The sequence below is a fragment of the Balaenoptera musculus genome, chromosome 16, assembly GCF_009873245.2.
Source record: "Balaenoptera musculus isolate JJ_BM4_2016_0621 chromosome 16, mBalMus1.pri.v3, whole genome shotgun sequence".
Classification (NCBI taxonomy): Eukaryota; Metazoa; Chordata; class Mammalia; order Artiodactyla; family Balaenopteridae; genus Balaenoptera; species Balaenoptera musculus.
This window is the reverse complement of record NC_045800.1, coordinates 84,918,499-84,941,291: the sequence shown is the minus strand read 5'-3', so window position 1 is coordinate 84,941,291 and position 22,793 is coordinate 84,918,499. Positions and strand designations below refer to the sequence as shown.

The window sequence follows — 22,793 nt, the reverse complement described above, 5'->3', positions numbered from 1 at the left end:
CTGTTGCTGTTTCATAGATAGGTTCATTTGTGCCATACTTTAGATTCCACACGTAAGTGGTATCACATGGTATTTGTCTTTCTCTTTCTGACTTACTTCACTTAATAATCTCTAGTTGCATCCATGTTGCTGCAGTCATCAACGGCATCTTAGAAGAGGCTCTGCTTGCCATAGCTTCTGGCAGCGTTGCTTCCTACAGTGGAAAGAAGAATGTTGTTGATGGGAATTCCCAAAGTTAGGCTAAAGTGGGGGTGAAGTAACTTTTCTAGGTGAAGAGGTGATCTTTTTTTTTTTTTGATTTGTATGTGTGTGTTTTATTATATATTAGTCTCTTAAATCAAATAGAAGACAAAAAGTGGAGCTACAAACCAAAGTTACAACAGTACTAGCTTTTCTCGTCGCCCGTCTGTCTACTTTTACCAGAGGTCTTTATTTCTTCATAAGGCTTTGAGCTACTGTCCAGGGTCCTTGACTCCAAACTGAAGAACTCCCTGTGGCAGGCGGGTCTGGTGGTTAAGAACTCTCTCAACTCTTGATTAACTGGGAATGTCTTGATTTCTCCCTCATTTTCGAAGGAAAGTTTTGCTAGATATAGGATTCTTGGTTGACGGTTTCTTTCCTTCAACACTTCAAGTACATTGAGTCATGCCATCTGGCCTCCGAGGCTCCTGATGAGAAATCTGCTCAATGACCTTCCCGGCAAACCTTCTCTCAGCTTCATAGACTTTCATAATGTACCGTATCATGTCTTATGCAACAGAACATTTTGTATAGTATCGTGAAGTCAGTTAAGTTGTAACGTTATTTTGAGACCAGAATTTAAGGAAAAGGAATTGAACATTTCAAGTGTAGACATTATGAGGTCTCTAAAATTATTACACATTTTCAAACTAGAAATAAAAAGGCCACTGAAGTATCCTGCAGATTTTTATTTATAACAAAGTGAATACCAATATCTAATAACACACGTAAAGAAAAATTTCTTTGAGATCCTTTTTCCTAAGTGTAAAGGGGCCTTGAACTCAAAAAGTGAGAAAACCACTGTGGTGTATCCCCAGCGGTGATGGGTCCATTTCTTGCTCTGACCTCAGAGTGCACCATTGTGATGTACTTCACAAAGCCCTATGAAAGAGAAAGGTGGGCCCAGGTTTTTGGTCCTTAGAGCCCAGGAAGCTGCTTTTGGTGACCTGACGGCCTTGGACCTACAGTTAGCTTGTGTTTTCCTTGTTTCTGCCATTTTGTTGATTTTCGTTTCTCTTTTCTCTACTCTTTTTTATTTGTGTCATTGTTCTTTCTACAGTTAGCATAGTGAGTATTGTTGGTGTAGTTAATACTTGATTAGCATAGTTAGTGTAGTTAGCACTAGTTAGCGCTGTTGGTACAGTTAGCGTAGTTAGCGTTGTTAGTAGAGACAGCATACTTAGCCCTGTTAGTACAGTTAGCATTGTTAGTTAGCGTAGTTAGCGTTGCTAGGTAGTGCTGTCAGTCAGTGTAGTTAGCAGATCACCATGATGCAGGGCCTCACAGCCAAATCTGCTGGCAAGGAGGCTCATATTGATGACTTCGAGATCCTCCACACCATTGGTGAAGGCACCTTCGGTAAAGTGAAGTTGGCCCGGCACATTCTGACCGGGACACAGGTGGTTGTGAAGGTCATAAAGAAAAGGCGTCAGAGCTTCTCAAGTGTCCAGGCACTTTTCTGGGAAGTGTGCAGTCTGAAGGCTCTGAATCACCCCAATATTGTAAAACTGCTGGGGGTGATTGACACGGAGGAGACAGTTTTTCTAGTGATGGAGTACCTCAGTGGGGGGGACATGTACCGCTATTTGAAGATCCATGGCCGTATGACAGAGGCGGAGGCCCGAGGCCCGTTCCAGCAGCTGGTCTCCGCCTTGCAGCACTGCCACCGGAGGGGCATCGTGCACCGGGACCTGAAGCCACTGAGCCTCCTCTTTGATTCCAACATGAATATCAAACTTACAGACTTTGGCCTCAGCAACAAGTGTGATGGCACTGTCCAACTGGACACGATCTGCGGCACACACCCTTATGCTGCCCCGGAACTCCTCCTGGGGCAGAGCTACAGCGGCCCTGCGGTGGACGTGTGGAGCTTGGGAGTAGTGCTGTACACCATGGTAACTGGGTCCCAGCCCTTTGTGGGAAAAGACTTACAGGAGCTGCGGAAGCAAATCCTACAAGGGCAATACCCCATCCCACCTTATCTGTCTGTGAAGATAAGGGATCTGTTACAAAAAATGATTGCCCTCAACCCCAGTGACAGAGGCACCTTACCTGACCTCATGAGGCATCCATGGGTCAACATGGGCCAGAAGGAGCCACTCCAGCCACCCTGTGGAGAGGACCTGGAGGTGACAATGGTGAGGACTCCGGGCTTGACTTGCGACCAGATCCAGGACACTGGGACAGGCAGTGTGAGCTCCAAGAAACCCAAGGTGGAGGTCTCCATCATAACTCTGAAGCCCTTCTCTTGCGGGGACCTCTGTGGCAGTGAACTTGAGCCTTCTCCAAGCCCTGTGGTGTCCTCCCTGCAAACCAGGTGGCTCTACCACAGAAAAAATGTGCAGCTGCAGGAAGACCAGCAGGCAGGGCAGAAGACCGGTGAGTCTGCCTGTCCCCCACCCAGCCTGGAGGCGAGGACTGCCACCCCCAGCCCAGCCCCCCAGTGTGGCACTGGGACATCCACCTCCAGCAGCAGCAGCAGGATTAGAGCCCCAGAGGGAAGCAGCTGCCCCCTGGGTGTGTCCAACACTGGAAGGTCCTCCCACGCTGGGCAGCCTGAGAGTGTGTCCTCATCCACCGTCTCTGGCCAGAGCCAGAAAAAGCAAGGGGTGGCTGGGAGAATCTGGAACTTTATTTTGAAACATCTTTGTTGCAAGCTGCCCAGCATGAGGCGTCATAATAAAGTGAGCCCATGTGAACCCCATGGATGACCGAGGCAGGAAGGTCAGGCTGCCGCGCTCCCTGGGGCCCGGTGCAGGGGAAGAGGAGTGTGTTCTCTGCGCGGCCTTCAGAAGCATCGTATCCAAGACCCTGGCCAGCTCAGAGGATGGTCCGGAGCAGCCCGGGCAACCGAAAGCGAGGCCACCGTGGCTGCAGGTCTGACCCTTAACCCCCACCTGGGTGAAACTTGAGAGACGGGACTGTCATTCCTGGGGCACGTCTCCCCTCCCCCACTCTTCTGTCTTCCGTGTTGGTGGGGGAGGGGGATAGTTCTTGTTCCAAGAACTCCTGGGTTCTTCCAATTCTAGTTAATAAACTTGATGCTCCAGAAAAAAAAAAAAAAAAAGGAAATGGACCATCTCAACAGAGGGGATCAGGGAAAGTCCCGAGTCAAGAGCCTCCTGAGAAAGATGAGAGAGTGAGGAGGGGGCCCTGCAACACACCCGGTCCCCCCAGCTTTGACGGCTGGTGTTGGCTGCATCCCTGGAGAGAAGCTCTGCTGAGTGGGGCAGTGGTGGGGAGCCCTGAAAGGGAGGGAGCAGCCCCCAACATGGATAGCTTGAACGTTAGCCCATGGTGTATTTCCAACCTGTGTATACCTCTAACCAGAGAACTAGCTGCCAGCAAGACGTCCTCACTGCCAGACACAAAGGCCCCGACACCCACCGCGTTTGACATTCCCCTCAGCCTCTGCTGCCCTCCATTCCATGCCCCAGAGGCAGTCAGTGCCTGAGTCCTTTAGCAATGAAGCGCCACCCACCCCAGCCCACATCAGGATTCCCCACGTGTGGGGACCACCTCCATCAGAATCCTTAGATGCTTGTTAAAAAGATGCAGATCCCTGGGCCCCGACCCAGGATCGGTGAGTCAGACCCTCTGGAGATGGGATCTAGAGTCTGTGCTTCGGCCAGTCTCCCAGGTGTTCACAGACTCTGCAGAAGCCTGGTCTTCACATCGGAGCAGAGAGCAGGACCTGTACTGACACACAGCATTGCCGTACTGTATTCACAGCTCTGTGGAGCATTTGGGTGATGAAAAGTGTTATTTATGGGTTGAATGGTGTCCCCACCCCACACTCATATGTTGAAGTCCTAACGCCCAGGTCCTCAGAAACTGACCTTTTATTTAGGATCAGGACTGTTGCAGATGTAATTGGTTAAGATGAGGTCATTAGGATCATTAGGACTTAATCCAATGTGACTGGTGTCTTTATAAAAAGGGGAAATTAAAACACAGAGACAGACAAAGGGAGAAGACCACGTGAACATGAAGGCAGAGATCACGGGGGTGCCAGTGACCACCAGAAGCTGACAGCAGAGGGAACAGATCCCCCTTCACAGCCTCAGAGGGAGTCAACCCTGCCCACACCTGGATCTTGGTCGAGTTGCCTCCAAGACTGGGGGACAGTAAATGTCTGCTGTCTAAGCTCCCCGCTCTGTGGTCCTTTGTTACGATAGAAATGGTATTGGCTACAGTTTGGGCCCAAATAAAGATGTGGAGACCAAAATAAAGGACCGAGTTTGGAGGAGGGAAAGCAGGCTGGAAACAGAGGATATGGTGGGTGTCCTCACAGTAGAAAAACCCACCCCAATCTCATGGAACATATTATATTTTCCCATGGGAAAGCCAGTCATCTTCTATCAGAACTTCTTAAAAATTAGCCTAGAGAAGATTTAGAAAGAGCATGAAAGAGCTTTTGGGGTGACATGAAGGTTCTATATCATGATGGTTGTGGCTGTTTGTTACACGACTGTGTAAAATTTGTCAAAACTCATTGAATTGTACACAAAATTGATGAATTTTGTTGCATGTAAATTATAACTCAGTAAAACTGATTAAAGTGAAAAATCAGCCCAGGAAAGAAATTTCTGGTTAATTTTGTTTGGTGGTGATTAGAGAGAAAATCCAAGAAGAAAAGATAAAGACAAAAAACCACTTGTTTTTGCAAACCATCTTTTAAACAAGAAACCAGGCTAAAAATAGGCCATTTGATTTGAAACACAGTATGGAAAAGAAATAGAAAAATAGAAGAAAGATAATTCTATAGCATTTTTATCAGAAAATGAAAACACGTGTATTTTAACATCCTCAGGCAGATAGTTAATCTGACATGGAAAATATAATAAAAAGAAAACAAAAACCAGAAAATCTTCTTCTCCTTTTTAAAAAAATTTATTTATTTATTTATTTATTTATTTTTGGCTGCATTTGGGTCTTTGTTGCTACGCACAGGCTTTCTCTAGTTGTGGCAAGCGGGGGCTACTCTTCATTGCAGTGCGCGGGCTTATTGCGGTGGCTTCTCTTGTTGCAGAGCACGGGCTGTAGAGCACAGGCTCAGTAGTTGTGGCGCACGGGCTTAGTTGCTCCGCGGCATGTGGGATCTTCCTGGACCAGGGATCGAACCCGTGTCTCCTGGATTGTCAGGTGGATTCTTAACCACTGCGCCACCAGGGAAGCCCCAATCTTCTTCTTCTGAATAAAGAACAAAAATTCAAAGAACTCGTGAGTAATCCCTGAATACAAATGCTGTTAAATGCAGAAATAAGCAGAGAAGCGTTCCTATTAGAACTAATGGACGGTTAACTGGTAAGTTTCAAATTAAAATATGAAGGGGGGGAATGACCACATCACTGAAGTGTACCCATAGCTCCAGCCTCGACTGAACACTATACACTGTGTACTCATATTGAGCATTTGCGGTATGTTCCTGTCACGTAAACAAGTCCATGTGCTTTTAGAGGAGGTCCAAAGCCTTGAGCTTGGTCATGGAGAACAGGACGTTAATTGCAGTGTTGTTTTCTATCTCACAACCGGAAGTGCTGCCACTCACATCTCTGTACATTCAGCATCGTGATGCCCGAGAGAACCCGGGTTTGGTGCATCCTCAGCTGTAAAGGAGGGTGAGGGGAGCTACCTGGGCAGGTGTTGTGAGGGTCAAGGGAAGGGACAGAAAGCACCCAGACAGGCCATCGGTTTTCTTATGTTCCCCTACTTTAAACAATTTAATGCCTTTTCAAGTCACACCCCTGTGTTTTGGATGTTTTTATACTGCATTTTTTTTTCTCTTACATATTATAGATAAAAAGGAGACATGCCTAGTTTAGTTTGGCTTTAGAGAAAAATCCCAACATTGATACGTACTAGCAGTGAGAACTGGGGCAAAATATGTAATCCATCTAGACCTTTGTTTCCTAATCTACAAAATGAGATAATACCTACCTTATGAGTTTGTTGTGAGGACTAGGGTTTATAATACATGTAAAGCACTTAGCACTATACCTAGTCTTTAATTAAGTCCTCAGTAAATAGTATTAGATGATACTTTTAAATGGTTTTATTACAGCCTTTCCACAATTACATGGTGGCATATGAAACTACTGACTTTTAAATTTCCCATAAATCAACAAGTTTAAAATTAAGTTTATTATATTAAACTAAATCCAAATTAATAAAGAGTTGCTGAGTTTTATTTCATTCATTCCTCATTCAACAGCTACTTAATTATTGAGGGTTTTCTATGTGCCCAGTACTATTTTAGGCATGAGGTCAGAGCAGGGAATAAGACAGATAGATACATCCCCTTTCCTTACAGAGCTTACAGCCTAGAGGGGAGCAGATGATATACTAATACATGATGTACGGGGTAGATGCTGGGGGGACCAAAGGAGGAAGTGTGTGAAGGGCTGGGGAGGAGAGGGATCACTCTTTTATGTCTGAAAGGGAGGGCCTCACAGATGAGGTGATGTATAAGCAGAAAACATGAAGGCTCTGGGGGTACAAGCCACATAGATGTCTGGGCAAGAGCATTCCAGGCAGAGGAAAGAACACGTGCAAAGTCCCTGAGGCCAGAGCCTGCTTGGTGTGTTCAAGACGCAACAAGAGGGCCTATGTGATCAGAGCCATGAGACTAGTGGGTGGGTCGGGGGGAGGAGAGCATCAGAGGAGAGATAGAGCCCTGGGAAGTGATGAGAGGAAGGGTTCTGAGCAGAGCATGGCCACCATTCACCCCCATCCCTGGCTGCTTCAAAGGATTGTTCTTTTTGTTTTTATCTACATTTTAATAGGTTCGCTCCAGCAGCTGTGGGAGAGCAGACAGCAGGGAGGCCAGGATAGATGCAGGGAGGCCAGTTAGGGGCACGTGGGTGAGGGGGCAGCACAGTGGGCAAAGGTGATTCTGAAGGTGGAGCCAGGGGGACTTGCTGAGGGCCAAACACGGGCACGAGTGACAGAGCAAAGCTGAGGACTCCAAGGTTTTGTCCTGAGCAAACTGCCATTTGCTGAGATAGGAGAGCCTGCAGAGGGCACAGGTTTGCTGGGAACTTTGGATGTTTGGGTTTTATTTTGTGAGTATTAAGAAACCTAAGAGGCGTTCAAGTAAGAGATATCAAGTAAGAGATTGTATACAGAAGCCCAGGCAAGAAGGAGATCTGGCAGCCTCAACTTTACCAGATATTTAAAGCCCTGCGACTGGATGAGATCAATAATGAGGAAGTGAGCGAGGATAAGAGATCACAGCCTGAGGAGAAAGCAGCACCCCTGAGCTGGGCAGACAGAGTGGGAGTCCTCGGGGCCCAGTGAGGAGGGGGCAGAACTGTGCAGCAAGGGGGTCAGAGCCTCCAGGGGTCCCTTCACGCCTTCATCTATGGACCCGCACAGGCCTGCGAGGAAGCTACCTGGGGCCGGGGAAGGGTCACCTGCGGAGAGTGGAGGGGAGAATCCCCAGCACCCAGCCAGGGCCCAGGAGAGCGCCTAAGTCCAGAACCACAGTGGGTCCTCAAGTTCAAGGACACTGGGCGGAGTCGTCAGGAGGGGTTGGCCTCAGTAATGGGGCAAAATGCTGCTCTGGGGCCCCCACAAAAGCTTAAAAACAGGACCTGAAAGCATCAAACTCTTTCCAAATAGCTTAACTGTATCCCAGAACAAAGTGCAACAATACTTACATATATAAACAAAGTAAACGTCTCAATGTCTGGCATCCGATCAAAAATTACCTGGCATGGAAAACATTACTCACGACAAGGAGAAAGGCCAATCAATAGAAACTGCTTCAGAAATGACTCAGATGATAAAATTAGTAGAAAATGACATGAATACCATTATTAGAATATATTCCATAGGTTCAAGATGCCAGAGGTGAGACCAAGCACTGAACATAGTACACACACACCCAAGGTGAACTTCTAGAGATGAAACTACAATATGTGAAATGGAAAATACACTGGATGAGGTTAACAGCAGATGAAATACTGCAGGGAAGATTAGTGACTTTAAAGGCGAGGCAATAGAAATTATCCAAAATGAAACACTGAAAGAAAGACTGGCCAGAAATGAAACAGAGTAGCCGTTAACTGTGGACAAATTCAAGTGCCTGATACATGTGTGATGCAGTTTCCAAGGCAGAAGAGAGGGGAGGGGCAGAAAGACTATCTGAAGAAATAATGGCTGAAAAAATTCCAAATCTGATAAAAACTATAAACTCACACACACACACACACACACACACACACACACAAAAACAAAACAAAGAAATGCAATGAAACTGGAGGACAAAACCATGAAAAAAACCACACCAAGGTACATCATAGCACATCATAATCAAACTGCTTAAGTCAGAGATAAAGATAAAATCTTAAGAGCAGGCAGTGATAAAAAAGACACTGTGCATACAAAGGCATAAAGATAAGAATGACAGCAGACTTCTGATCAAAAACAACATAAGCCAGAAAACATTGTATTAGGGGGAAAAAAACCACACATTAATTTAGAAATCGAAACTTAGCAAAAATATCATTCAAAAACAGAGATAAAAAAAGATTTTTTAGATATACAAAAGCTGAAAGAATTCATCACCCACAGACCTGTGCTTCAAGATCCGCTGAGGGAAGTCCTTCAGGCAAAAGGGAAATGACGGCAAGTGGAGACGTGCATTCACACCGAGGGCTGAGGAGTCCTAGATATGCTACCTATGGGCTCAATATGAGATGTTGGGTCTTATTGTTTAAACCTGTTGAAAAGGGAATTTGCTGGAAAATGTGGTAAAAAACACACAGTGGAATATACAGGAAGGAGATTCTGACACGTGCTACAACACGGCTGAATCTGAAGGACGTGATGCTCTGTGAAATTAGCCAGTCACCAAGGACAACCGTGTGATTGCATCCACATGAGGTCCCCAGAGCAGTCAAATTTATAGACCGAGAAATGGAATGGTGGTTGTAGGGGGCAGGGGGTGAGGGGAATGGGGGTGGAGGGTGCAGAGTTACATTTCCACAAGATGGAAAGAGTTCTGTGGACGGAGGGTGGTGATGGTTGTACGATGTGAATACAGGTGACCCTTGAACAGTGCAGGTTTCAACTGCGTGGGTCTACTTATACATGGATTTTTTCCCATAAATACACAGTGGACTCTCCATATTCATGGGTTTCGCATCCACAGATTCAGCCAACCGTGGATTGAAATTTCTCTCTGTGGTTGGTTGAATCTGTGGCTGTGGAACTACGGAAACAGAGGGCCAACTGCACCATACCATCCTATCTAAGGGACCTGAGCATCCATGGATTTTGGTATCTGCAGGGGCTGCTGGGACCAATCCCCCATGGATACCAAGGGACTGAATGCCTCTGAACTGTACTCTTCAAGTCAGACAGTTGAGATGGTCAGTTTTATGTGTATTTTACCACAATTTTAAAAACAGAGGAAACTGCCTGCTTAAAGCAAAAATAATAACAGCATATATGGGGCGTATGAGAAATATGGGGGCAGAAGATCCACAGCACCATGGGTGGGGAGAACGGTGGTGAGCTGCTAGGAATGGAAGGTAGACAGTGATGAGGTGAAGACCCTATTATAAACCCTAAAACAACCACTCAAATAACCTCACGAGCAGTTATTCCTAATAAGCAAACAGCAGGTAAAATAGAATCATAAAAAGAAAAAATACTTCTGTCCACCTTAAAGGCCTGGAAGCAGTGACATCCCAGGAGTAGTGACCACAGGTGTACACAGATACCAGAAATTATCAAAGCGTGTGCTTTAAATGTCAGTTATACTTCAACAAAGTTGTTTAAAATAAAAGCAGGATGAGCTGCTTGCACAGGCAAGACCTCCTGGGCGGGGGGGGGGATGTCACATCTCTCCACGTAACCCCTTCTCTCCTTCTGCAGCAGTAACGACATTGTGTGCTCTGACATTAGGTGTGGCCACGTCACTTGCTCTGTCCCGTAAAATGTCAATGAAAGTGATTCTATCAGTTCCTGAAGGGGTCCTCACGAGCTAATGCATGTGGTGCCGTGTCTTCCTCTTGCCCAAGAGACAGCAGGAGCATGTGTGCAGCTGACCCTTGGGGCACCCTGGGTCTACCAATGCCACGTGGAGCTGAGCCTCTGCCAGCATGAGTGCAGGAGGCAGTCTGAGTGAGAGATAAACTGCATGGGTATGTTGGGACACCTTTGTTACTACAGCTAACTTAGCCCATCCTGACTGAACACCCCCTGACACCACACAGGTCCCATTACAGTGGAAGTTTTGTTTGGCACTAGAAGGCAAACCTGTCCAGTGGCCTCCGAGGTCTCTTCCACCTTGAAGACATGAGTTACATGTCACAAGTGTCAGCAGCCTGGGTGTCTAACTTAGGTACCTTTTCAAGCCTCCAGCGACCTGTACAGAACTTGGTGCCTTCTCACAGTATCACCCAGTTATTTCTGAGTCCCCAAATACTCAAACACAAGTTGGCTCCTGTTCTTCACCTCCTTCAGTTACCAAGGAAAATCACAGTGACACAGAGACTGTGACCAGTGCCCCCCGCCAAGACGGGCTCTGCCAAGGATGCCACGTCCCTTTGTTCCCAGTGTCACCGCTCCCCAGAATGTCAGGGTCATGCTGGATTCTCATCCCGAGCCCTTTCTAAGGCTCCCCTCCAGGGGACCAGGCCGCCGTTCTAGGTCTGACCCTGTGTCTAGGAGCCCATCTGTCCCCACTGGTTCCTCCAGAGATACCACTGCCCCTACCCATGTGGGCCTCTGCCAGTCCTGGGGAACAGGACTCCTTGTGAGGCTGGCAGCCCCTGAAGCTCCTAATCACTCGTTAAATGTGACACACTGCCAGGGAGCAAACAGGAAAGTACCAGGTGCTTCCAGGCCCCACTGACCTGAGGAGGAGTGGGCAAGACCTATTTTGGAAGAACTCCTTCTCCCTTCATTTCCATTAGACAAATTTCCCATGTGCCTAGGATTTTGGAAGGCTCCCCTGAAGAGAAAGGAGAAAATAACTGGAGAGAACACAGATTAATTTTGCAGTAAGTTTCCCTTCCACACAATCAACAGTACCTCAGAATCAAAGCAGTCTCCAAGAATATTTAGGAGAAATGTATTTTCTCTCAAAGATCCAACGTTGCTGAGATGCAAATCATCTTTCACATTATTATTCAAGGAAGTTTGGCTCCTTCCAACCTCAGTTCTTGAGTACTTCCCTTTCAAGTTGTGATATTTTGGCTTTATATTTGCAAACTAAAACAAAAATGGCTTCTCTGGGTGGTTTTTCCAAAACAAATAGTCTTTTCCACAGGGCTATCTAAGCATTCTTTTGCCACAGTAAAGAAAACTGCTCTCAGCTTTGAAACAGTCACTTAATTTCTGTTTCTATCACCCTGTCCAGGTTTCACAAATCATGAGGTCCAGTTTCAATAACTCAGTGATTCCTTTCTTATTATCCACAGAAGTTCCTGACAGGAAGAAGACTTAGATGTAAAGAATGGGATCACTGTCTTTCTTCTGAAATAGCTCTAATCAGAGTCAGTCTGCTATACTCAGGAGTGTAAATCAAACCTAACCTGCAGAAAGCCAAATGAGAAAACAACAAAGTGTCCCAGCCGCTGAACAAGGGATATATACAAAATAATTCCAGGAAATTGCAGTTCTCACCACATTTCAGCATGGGGCCTCCTCTGTGATTTAGAAGCAAGGATATCTATTTTCTGCTAACATCAGAGAGTAGAGTAAAATGCCGAGCCAGATAGCCTTTGGAGAGGAGGGGAAGATCTCAGGGAAGGTCTGATGCCAATTTGGAGGACAGAGTCAAATGGGCTTGAATAAACTGCATTTCCTGGCATCTTCCCCACCATCCAAGTCACTTGGGAGCTTAGCCAGGGCATATTTTTAGTATTCTACTGTGTCTTTTGAACAAGGTTGGGTCTTATGAGACACCACGTGGCCCTGATCACGCTCTGAAGGAGCAAAATCCCAACCAAGAATCTCTTCCCAGTAAATGTTTATCGCTGCATTTCCAACAGAAGGGGATTCTGAATTCATTTGTGCTCCTTAAATCAAAATAGTCAACCAACGACTCCTACCCGTAGAAATGCGTCTGCGGCTGAGAGCCCAGAGATGCTTCCTGCCCAAAGGCCACATTCCCCAAAGTGAGGTGCAGAGGGGCCAACGTCTACAGTCTTCCGGGGACTTTTTGGAACCGGTACGTCTTAAGCTTCTGTCAGTTTCCCCCAGACGCCAGCTCGGCCCCAGCGGCTACGGCCCCGGCAGGTCAGCCTGCCTCCCCGCCCGCAGGGCTGGCCTCCAGCTGGACACCTGGGGCCACGCACGGCCTCCTAGTTACACATTCACCCCGTCCCCGGGTTGATCATTCCTCCAGCGCGGAGGAAGTCCTTCCCCGGCCGAGCGCCCCAGATGACGACGACCAAGCCTTTACCGAGGCGGCCAACCTGGCAAAGGGCTGCCTTCCTCGCCAGTGCGGGCACTTTGCCTCCTCTGCGCGAGAAGGAATCCCGCGGTCCCAGTCCCTGTGCCCACCCCGTCACCCCAAGGCCTGCGGACCGCCCGCCCCTCGCCGCCCCCCCACCGCGCCCCGCCCTCCCCGCGCCCCGCCCTCCCCGCGCCCCGCCCTCCCCGCGCCCCGCCCTCCCCGCGCCCCGCCCTCCCCGCGCGCCGACCCGGCTTCTCGGCGCCCATCGGCCATCCCCGCCCCGGCCTCCCCGCGCGCACGCGCGACCACGGCGGGGGCCGGGCCTCGCGCCCCCTTCCCTCCTCCCCTGCCCCCTCCTCCGCGTCCCGACCGGTGGGGGGCGGGGCCGTGCGCCTGCGCGGAGCGGACAGTCTGGCGGGGCCGCAGCCGCGGGGTGGCGGGCAGTTGCCGTGGGGACCGCGGGCCCCTCCCTCCTCCGGTCCTCTGCCCCTGGCGTTCCCTTCCGAGGCGCGGCCGACGACCCGGCTTCCCTGCCGCCGGCCCGGCGGAGCTGCAGACGGTGCCCCGCGAGAGGCGGAGCCGCTCCCAAGATGTCGCAGACGGCCATGTCCGAGACCTACGGTACGAGGCGGGGGCGCGGGCCGGGGCGCGAGGGGCGCGGGCGGGGCGGGCCGGGGTGCCGGGGGCCCGGGCTTGCGGGCCGGGGTGGGGTGGGCGCGGGCGGCGGGGCGCCGATCCGAGTGCCGGGGCGCCGGCCGGCCGAGGGTAGCCAGTCTACGTGATCTGCTTCTCCGAGGGTCCTCTTGCTGGTTCTCCGCGTTCACGCCGGTAGGGTTTCCCTTTCTTAGTCTGATATCAGTAGTCGGGGTTTGGGAAGCCAGTTGGAGACTCGGTTCATCTGCGATATTGTCCCTAGCAAAGGATGTGAAGGACTTGAGGCGACGCCTGCAGTTGAGTGTGCTTCTCGGCTATTGCACTTTGAGCTTTCCTAGATTGGAAGTCCTTCCTTTGCACTGAAATTACAAGGACTTATCGATAGGCAAGTTCATCCATTTCTTCTTCCAGAGACTTTTCAGGCTGCGTGATGGCTATTTATAAATGTGTCTTTTTAAGACCATAAACACCTCCGAAGCACAGCCCAGTCTGCTTGATCTTTGCGTCCTCTGTAGCACCCACACCTGAAGACACCCAACAGAGATTTTTTTTTTTTAATAAACGAAAGCCTTCCCAATTCATAAACTGTGTTTTTGTCCTGCGTGGTAAAAATAAACAACATAGTACACTTCTGCTTTGTATCAAGGTTCATGAGGTGTTCACGAGTCTGGAATCACTCTCAGATGTGTGCATTCTCAGATTAAGTCTGATTTGGATTTTACAGTCCCAGGGAGGGGCTCAAGTTCAGAACCATTACTTCTAGGCAAATCAGTCATGTCTCCTCCGTGTGTCCTGGCATGCTGCCCCCTTTCCCATCAACAGATAGGCGTGGGCCGGCTTTATGGGCCGGCGTGGTTTCCAACACTACAAGGTACCCACCGGCACTGATCTGCTCTCAGGGAGTTTACAGTCCGGGGCGGGGGTGGGGGGGGATACATTGTTAATCCAGGTATGATACTAATGAATGTTAAAAACTTCAGGCAGGAGTTCTGAAGGAATGTGGTCTCTGAAGGTATGTTAGAAAGAAACCTGACCCAGACCCAGGCCAGGGAGGCATTAACCAGTGTGCAAATACCCAGGCCCTGAGGGATCCAGGGTCCCTATAAGAGGAGTGTGGTTGAGGCCCCTTGGCCCCTGGGCATTTGCTCCACCTTCAGCCACTCCTGTGACTGGAACCTGCCCTGTTCTTGTAACACTGGGAGCAGGATGGCTGTTCCTAGAAGGCGTAGGAAGTCCGACAGGACATCCCTGGCTTGTAAGGATCAGTGTCGTGGGAGCTTCTGATGCTACAGCACCTGTCACATCCACGTGGTCTGCCTCTGTCTGTAGAGAACCACAGTCAGATTTCCTAAAGAAAATCCATTTCTCCAGCAAGTTTTGGCTATGCTTTTGCTTTTTCTTTATTTTCAAGTGCTCCTTTCCCCACACTTTGTTTTTTCCTCTGACCGGGAGAAGGAGCACATGGGAGGGGTGGAAAGTCCAAGTAAGAAACCAAGTGGAGTTATGAGTTAGGAGGAATATGGGAAGATAGAGATTTTATTATTCAGTTGTCTCCTATGAAACAATAACCTTGGTAAAATCTGGCATCTCCACTTCAGACAGAGCTCATCAAGTTTCCCAGGTTAACTGATCAGATTCTGTTCATCAGGCTTTGACCTTTAGTGTTCTTATTTCATGGTACCTTCCAAATATGTTTTTTACTTTAAACTAACTGAATTTAATCCTTCCCTCTAATAGAAGAAACTCATAGAAAATTAGTTTTAGGAAAAGCAAGTGTGGCACTTGAAAGTGCCAACCCAAAATAAAAGTCACCCAAAACCAAGTCCTAAACTGTCACCTTCACTTATCATTGGTAGATTGGCACAGCATTGGTTCCCTGCTTCTGGACATTCGCCTGTTAGGTAGCTGGTAAAGGAATGTTTGCCTAATCTTTAAACTCCTTTGTACTCTGTGCTCATTTTCTCTCTTCTGGAAAAGGAGTCTCTGTAGCTTGACAGGTATATGATGAAAAATAAAGAACCACTGCTTATCAGTATACTGTTAATGAGCTCTGTCTACCTGCCTTTTAGCTTATTAAAGCAGTATTTCACTTGCCAGTGACTGAATAGTGTTCAGTATTTTGCTGCTCTGAAAGCAGCAACCGCATGAATAACATATGTTATGTAATACTTTACTTAATATTGTAATACAACATTGAAATCTCGAACACATAGGTTTCTGGTTGAAATCCTCCCTCTGAATATCCCTAAACCAAAACAGTGTTTCCCAAACATTGTTAGATCCACAGCATTCTTAACGCTCTGGCCACTTAGTATGGCTTGGGGCTTCCCAAGGAGCTCCAGATTGGCTGATCACAAATTGGCTTTAATTTCTGATACCAAGATTTGTGAGACAAAACTAATGAATCAAATAGGTAGTATCAAGCAGTGATGTTCAGAAAGGAGCTGAGAAGCGTAAGTGGTGTAGAACAGCGGTTCCCCAACCTTTTTGGCACCAGGGACCGGTTTTGTGGAACACGACTTTTCCATGGACGAGGGGGCGGGGATGGTTCAGGCGGTAATGCCAGTGACGGGGAGCGATGGGCAGCGTTGGATGAAGCTTTGTTTGCTTGCCACCGCTCACTTCCTGCTGTGCGGCCCAGTTCCCAACAGGCCACGGAAGGTAACGGTCTGCAGCCCTGGGGTTGGGGACCCCTGGTGTAGAAGATGCTAGAAATTAAAAAAAAAAAAAAAATGTAAGGGCTGAGGCAGTTTGAGAGTGAGGAAAAGTCTAAGCCAAATCTCTATACACACTGGACTTTATGCATTCTACAGTGACAACAATTTATGAAGCCAGAACACAAATTGTTGGTCATATACTAGTTTTATTATTGATCCAGTATACTCAGTATTTTTATTTTGTCCTCTATTTTGAAAGTATTACAGCATTTGACATATAACTTTGAGAATTATCAGGACATGTTCTTTTTAAAATGTTATCACTATAGGCTGCTGTGGGTTGAATTGTGTCCCCTAAAAGGTATGTTCAGGTCCTAAGCCCAGGCAACCTGTGGATGTGACCTTATTTGGAAATAGGGTCTTTACTGATGTAATCAGGTTCAGATGAGGTCATGTTGGATTAGGGTGAGCTCTCATTCAATGACTGGCATCCTTATAAGTTGAGAGGAATTTGACATAGACACGTGGAGGGAAAATGTGATGTAAAGACAGGCTGAAGTCGAAGTGATGTGACTACAAGCCCAGGACCACCAAGGATGGCCGGCAGCCACCAGGAGCTAGGAAGAGGCAAGGAGGGGTCCTTCCCTGGCATCCTCAGAGAGAGCCTGGCCCTGCCAGCACCTTGACTTTGGACTCCTAACCTAGAACTACAAGACTACCAAATAAGCCATCCAGTTTGTGGCATTTTGTTATAGCAGCCATAGGAAACTAATACATAGGCGTTGGTAGTCAAAATATGATTCAGGGAGAAATTCAGGCTTGATAAAGCAAAGTGGAGTGAGGAGAACATTCTAGGCAAAGGAAATAACATCTTCAGAGTCATCTGGTTCCAATGAAGTATGAAAAAACTTGCTGTTAGGGGAAATCACCTAAATTGCCATTACTGTATTTTGCTAGACAGGGCGTGTAAAAAATGTCAACAAAGGAAGCATATAACATCAGAATAAAGGACATTTCTCTAAAGTGAATACGTTTATCATTTTAAATGTTTGTAGTTTTCTTTTTCTCACCATTGAAAATTGGTGAACAAGAACCAACGTTTGGGGAACACTACAACCGTGGTTCTCAACTGCATGTGCCCTGAGCCCCCTGGTGTGTTAAGATGCAGATTCTGGTTTTGCATATTCACTTCTGCACCTGCCCAGCTCCCAGGCTGTGCACGCACTGTTGGTCCAAGGACCACAACTGCATATCAGGACACTATTCTCTACAATGCCTCCAGGCCCTAAGAACTTTGAAAACATTGTTCTTTGGAAATCAGAAGTTTATGAGACTTTTTCATGGTCATTTGAACTATAAAGCATTCCAATCCTTGCCTGTCATTTGCCTTTCTCTGAAGTCTCCTAAATATTTCTAGCCACGTCAGTCCCTCAAGCTACATATCTTGTTCTCAACTCCCTACCTACCTATTGCATGTGGATGGCCTAGGGGTAACCTACCCCATGTCCCAAAGCCAACTAATTACCCATTGCTATTCCCCAGGTACCCGTTTGCCTAAGAGATGATCTTTGCTCTGAATATTGTTTTGGAATGAGAAGAAAGCTGAAGTTTCTTTGATTTTTTTTTTTTTCTCCTCAACCATCCATTAGAGATTGCTCAGACTGATGTAATAGATTTTTTTTCCCCCCATTTCTAACAAATCCATTAGAATACTCGCCAGTGGAAATAGTTTGAGGGAAAACCTTTGATTCCTCTGTGTCCTGTAACACTTGTCTTTGGACGTCACAGCTTTCTCTGCCAGTCTCATCTTGGTAATGGACTGAGTTCCATGTGTTTAAAGAAGACTTTTGCTTCTCTGTAGCTGTGAATATGAATCAAAAGCTAAACTGATGTGCAGGATACTATTGTTTAAAGGCGGATCAAGCAAGGCAGATGTAAAGGATAGGGTACTACAGCACAACACATAAGTCAAACGAACACTGTCTGTCTACAAATTGTCTTCCTTTGTAATCGCCACCAAGCCTTCTCAACAAAAATAAGTTTACTTTGAGAGAGATTTGGCCAATAAATAAATCCCTGATGATGACGGATGTGATACCTGGGGGAATCATGCTTGATTGCTCTGCCACCGCTAGATGCAACCCTACACTACCCAGAACAGTAACTGCTTATATGACAACACTTAGTGACCTTGGCCTTCTAATTCTTTCTATTTCTCTTATATGCTGTGTTTTGGGCAGTTAAGAAGTCTTAAAAAGCAGCTAATATTTAGAAATGGTGGGGAGGGACACCATTCATAAAGTGCTGATACTTTATGAATGAGACGATGTGTTTTAGAGGGAGGTTTATCATTTTTCAAACGTGAATTTTTAATCTTCCAGAAGAGACTGCGGACTTAAAAACACAGCACCTTTCCCTCCTTTGTTGTAATTTAAAATATTGTTACGTGCCACGTGCTCGCTTGGTTGCAGAAGTTTCTCTGGTTCACTTGCTTACACGGGTTATGATAGGCGTCCTCATACGATAAACACCCTAAACACCCAGCTTTGCTGCCCGTGGGGACTCGCAGATCTATTTTGCAATTCAGTCAACTCTTGATGGTGGCAAAGCACATCTCTTTCAAGACTAGACCGTAAGCTCTTTGAAAGCAGGGCACTGCTTGCATGACTTTCTGTCCCCCATGCTGTGACCAGCCCCTGGACAGCCGTCAGGGAACGCTGAATGAACCTTCACTTTGATTCCACTGGGGAGGTGGTATATTTTCCTCTCAGTTACAGGATGTGAAACAAAACACCAGGATGAATAGAAAAGCTGACTGGAAGATGTCGTTTAATTCTATTCTTTATGGTAGAAGTCTACCAGTTTTTTACATTGTATGTAATATAAATGCAATTCTAATTAAAACCTCTCCAAAGAGGTCACACAGGCATCCTTTTTTGAGAATGGACTTCCCTTGGGAAGTCACATCTGAAACCAGCTCCCAGCGGTTGGAGCTGAGGACTGCAGAGGCACCATTGCTTTGCTTCTGGGGCAGCAGCCCTTGACCGCTGCCCAGCTGAACGTAACTGCACCTGCAGAGAGAACATGATGGTCATATGGCAGCTGGCCGGCCTGCAGGTACGAGAGCCCAGAGGCAGGCCTTAGTGTGTCCATCAGGCACTTCAGGGAGGGTGGCACCCTGCCCTGGGACCTGGGGCACCCGGGCAGACTTCTCCCCACCCTGGGGACAGACACCAGGTGACTGGAATCTGTGTTCACCAAACATTCAAATGCCCGGCAGTTGGTAGTTATTAAATACATTTGAGGAATGCACTCACCTGGTTCTAAATCCATGTTTACTGAACCACCTTCTGATTATAAATTGACTCTACGTGATCAAAAATAAAATTTTTTAGAAATTATGCTTAAAAGAAAATTTCTGTTCAACAGGTAATAGATTGTTAGCTCTTTTGGTCATTTTCTCAGGTGGAAGGTTTCCAACTGCAAGTGGCATAGGTAATATGAAAATGTTTTTTTTTTTTCATTTTGGAGTACTTTATTCAAGTATTGGTCTGTTGGAATTCATTCTAGTGCACTCCTCTTGTTGCGTTTGAACATGTATTTTTGAAAATAGCTGTAGATGAGGTTTCAGGGCTGGTTGATTCAGAAGCTCAGCCATGTCAGCAAGGACCTAAATTTTTAACATCTCTCTCTTCCGGCTGTATTATCCTCATCCCCTGAGTCATAAAACGGCTACTCTTTGTAATCTGGGTGCCCTTCCTTGTTTATATCCATAGAAAAGAGGAGTGCTTTCCCATGTTTATGAAGTAAAGTCCATCATCCCCATCTGATTGGGCCAAGTTAGGTCAAGTGCCTGCCCTGGACCAGTTACAGGCAGGGTAATGCCTTGCTCTCTTTAGCTGAAACCTGTGTTTCTAATCCAGTCTCAGGAAGGGAGGAGGGGCCTGGGAATCGGTTTATAAAAACAGCACCTGTCCTGGAGTTCTGGGGTCCTGTTTCCCGAGGTTACTGTGGCTCCTTGGGGGAAGGCTGTTAGGCGGACAACATCTACCGCAGCAGTGCCTCCTGGTCTCCAAGAAATGTCAGCCGCAGTTCAGTTTGAACTTGTTTCTTCCAGTTAGTGATCTTCCTGAAGTAGAGGGCAGACTTAGATGTCCCTTCTCCAATGGGGAGGACGCAGCAGAGTTGTGGAAAGAGCGCAGACCTCCACCGTGGGCGAGCACAGATGGGCATCCCTGGTCTTCTTAGGAAGAGCGAAATTTCTTGTGTTATTTTGCAGACACAATATACTTGCCTTTGACCTTAGTTCTCATTGTCTTTGTGAAGCTGATAAAAATATTTGGTGTTTTGAAGACTAACATTTACCTTCAGAACCACTTTGACTGCACTAATACTGGGGGGGGGGGCGGGGAATGGAAGTCAATTATTTGGTGGCCATTGCTATTTCCCCACTTTTCATAAATTAGCACCTTGAGTAATTTTTTCATAAATTTGTACATAAACTAGGATACTATACCTGTCACATACCTTTATAAGAATGAAGTCCTTACTTTGGATTGTCTTTAATATTAAAATCCGTAGGGACCTTCATAGTCTAGACATTGATAAAACTTTGTTGGTAAAATTGATATTAAAGTGTGTTTTGTTATTACATAAATAAGTTCAATAAGTGTTCACAACTACAAAAGCATTATGAGTTAAAAGTGACCTTCTCTGTATTTCTTCTGGTGTGTATCATTTAGTAACAAAGTTAATTTTCCCTAGTTACATTTCCCAAGAACAGTGTTATTTCTAGCTGTTACGTGACTATTATTTCTAGCTGTTACGTGACTAAAGATGCTTTCAGGTCAATATCCTTGAATGAGATTCTTCTGGTATTGACCTATTACTCTGTTTCCATTGTACCAGGAAATCTTTCCTTACTGAGAAACCATTGGTGTGTCAGCCTGAATTATAACCCTAATCTCTGAATTATAACCCTAATCTCAATATCCTTAAATGAGATTCTTCTGGTATTGACCTATTACTCTGTTTCCATTGTACCAGGAAATCTTTCCTTATTGAGAAACCATCGGTGTGTCAGCCTGAATTATAACCCTAATCTCTAGATGAAGGGTGAAGTTAGAATAATCTACACAAGGTGCTTTGTATCCAGAGTCTAATCCTCACCAGGACAGGGTAAGGTAAACACTGGGACGCACTTCCGGGTGAGGAAACTCTCTGAGAGGCTAGGTGTCTGCTCAGGGTTCCGGAGCTAGGGTGGTGGGGCTGGCATTTGAGCTCATTCTCAAGGGTAATCAAGTCCTTACTCTCCTTTCTTTTCCCAAACAGAAATCTTTCTCCTCCATATAGTCTCTGATCAGTGATGACCCCCTGGATCTCATTGTCTAGTGCATGTGCTAGACAAACACTGGACGTTTGATACGAGTCAGAATCTCTCTCTAACTCAGGACACAATTGGGAGGTGGGCACTGAAGCCTGTACCTTCTCAACTAATGCCGGAGACCTTTCCCGTTCACATGGGGTGCTTTCATTTCTGTGTAATCTCTAAAATTGCAGATACTATTATGGTACTCGAGGCTTGCTCCAAAGTTGTAGTTCAGAAAGACACGTTTTGTGTATGAATCCTCAAATACAAAAATAACTGTTCAACTTTTCTCTTTTTATTACCCTAGTTGGAGTGTTCTCTGAAACATTTTGACAAACAGCTTGCCCTTAGTTCTTCATATAATTTTATCCTCTCGTATACCTCAATCAGATTTAACATTCTACTCTTTAAAGTATCCAGACTTGTTTCCTGGTTAAGGATCATTGTTTTTTTATTAGTTCTCTTCATTTCTGTCTGCTTCACTGGCCGCCAACTTCCTTTTCTGGGCAGTTTCTACTTTAGGAGAAGAATTCCTCTTCTTTTTTTCTTTTTCACGTTATTGCATCAAGTAGGTATCACCTAAGAACTTGCGGTTTTGATGCTGGCTCACTGGCCAGGCTCACTCACCTGCTAAGGAAGCTCAGGCCCCCGGTGGGTCTGACCCGCACGAGCGTGTCCGCACCGTCTCAGAGCCTGTCCGTGACCTTGAGCAGCCCTTGGGGCCTGTGCCGGGAATGTTAAACCCACAATGTCACAGCTCCTCTCTGCCGTCATTCAACTCAGGCTCCGGCGAAGCCCCAGCGCCGCTGCCAGCAGCCAGGCTGCTCGCCGTCTGTCCCGCCGCCATCCGTAGGTCAACGCTCTCCTGCCACCCAGACCGGCCACCTCGCCTAAGCCAGCGCTCCACCAAGGGTTTTGCTGCTTGATTCCCCCTGCCCAGTAAACCAGAACTTTTATTTTTGGAAGTACTACATGTCACCCGATGTTCTGCACGGTACTGTGTCCTCCCTGTTGCTGTTCCCTGGTGTCCTTGGGGCTGTTCCTTACCCCCCAGGGTCCCCTGGGCTGGGGTCCCGCTTTCTCCTACAGCTCCTCGCCCACGCTGGGCGACGGCAGGGTCCCCGCTTGGATTCTCAGTGCCTCGATGTCGTTGCCTGTCCCCTTCTCCTCCTCTTCTGCCCCCACTCTGAAGCCCTCCCGTCCCCGGCTGCTCTCTGGACGTGGCCGCGTGCCCCGTCCCGATCACCCTCCCCCGCTCGTCCCCTCAGGAGCTCCGGGCGCCCGGCCCCTCCAGCCCCTTCTGTTCGGGGCGATGAGCGGCTCCTTCTCCAGCTGTGCCGCGCACGGCCTTTCCTTCGCCTCTTCCTTCCTCAGCTGCGCTCGCCCTGTGACCCCGGCCCTGGCTCCCCACCATCCGCCCTGCCCGCGGCCCTGCGGACAAAGCTCTTCTCCGACCGAG

At 47.3% G+C, this 22,793-nt stretch overlaps 1 protein-coding gene across 1 annotated transcript in view; it reads left to right on the top strand.

The window, feature by feature from the left end:
- Nucleotides 1–12,965: 12,965 nt before the first annotated feature.
- RAB4A (RAB4A, member RAS oncogene family) overlaps nt 12,966–22,793 on the top strand; it is a 53,257-nt gene continuing 43,429 nt past the window's right edge. The window contains exon 1 of the mRNA XM_036829551.1: nt 12,966–13,276. Coding sequence (XP_036685446.1) covers nt 13,246–13,276 — 31 coding nt within the window. The 5' untranslated portion in view covers nt 12,966–13,245. The remainder of the gene's footprint in view (nt 13,277–22,793) is intronic.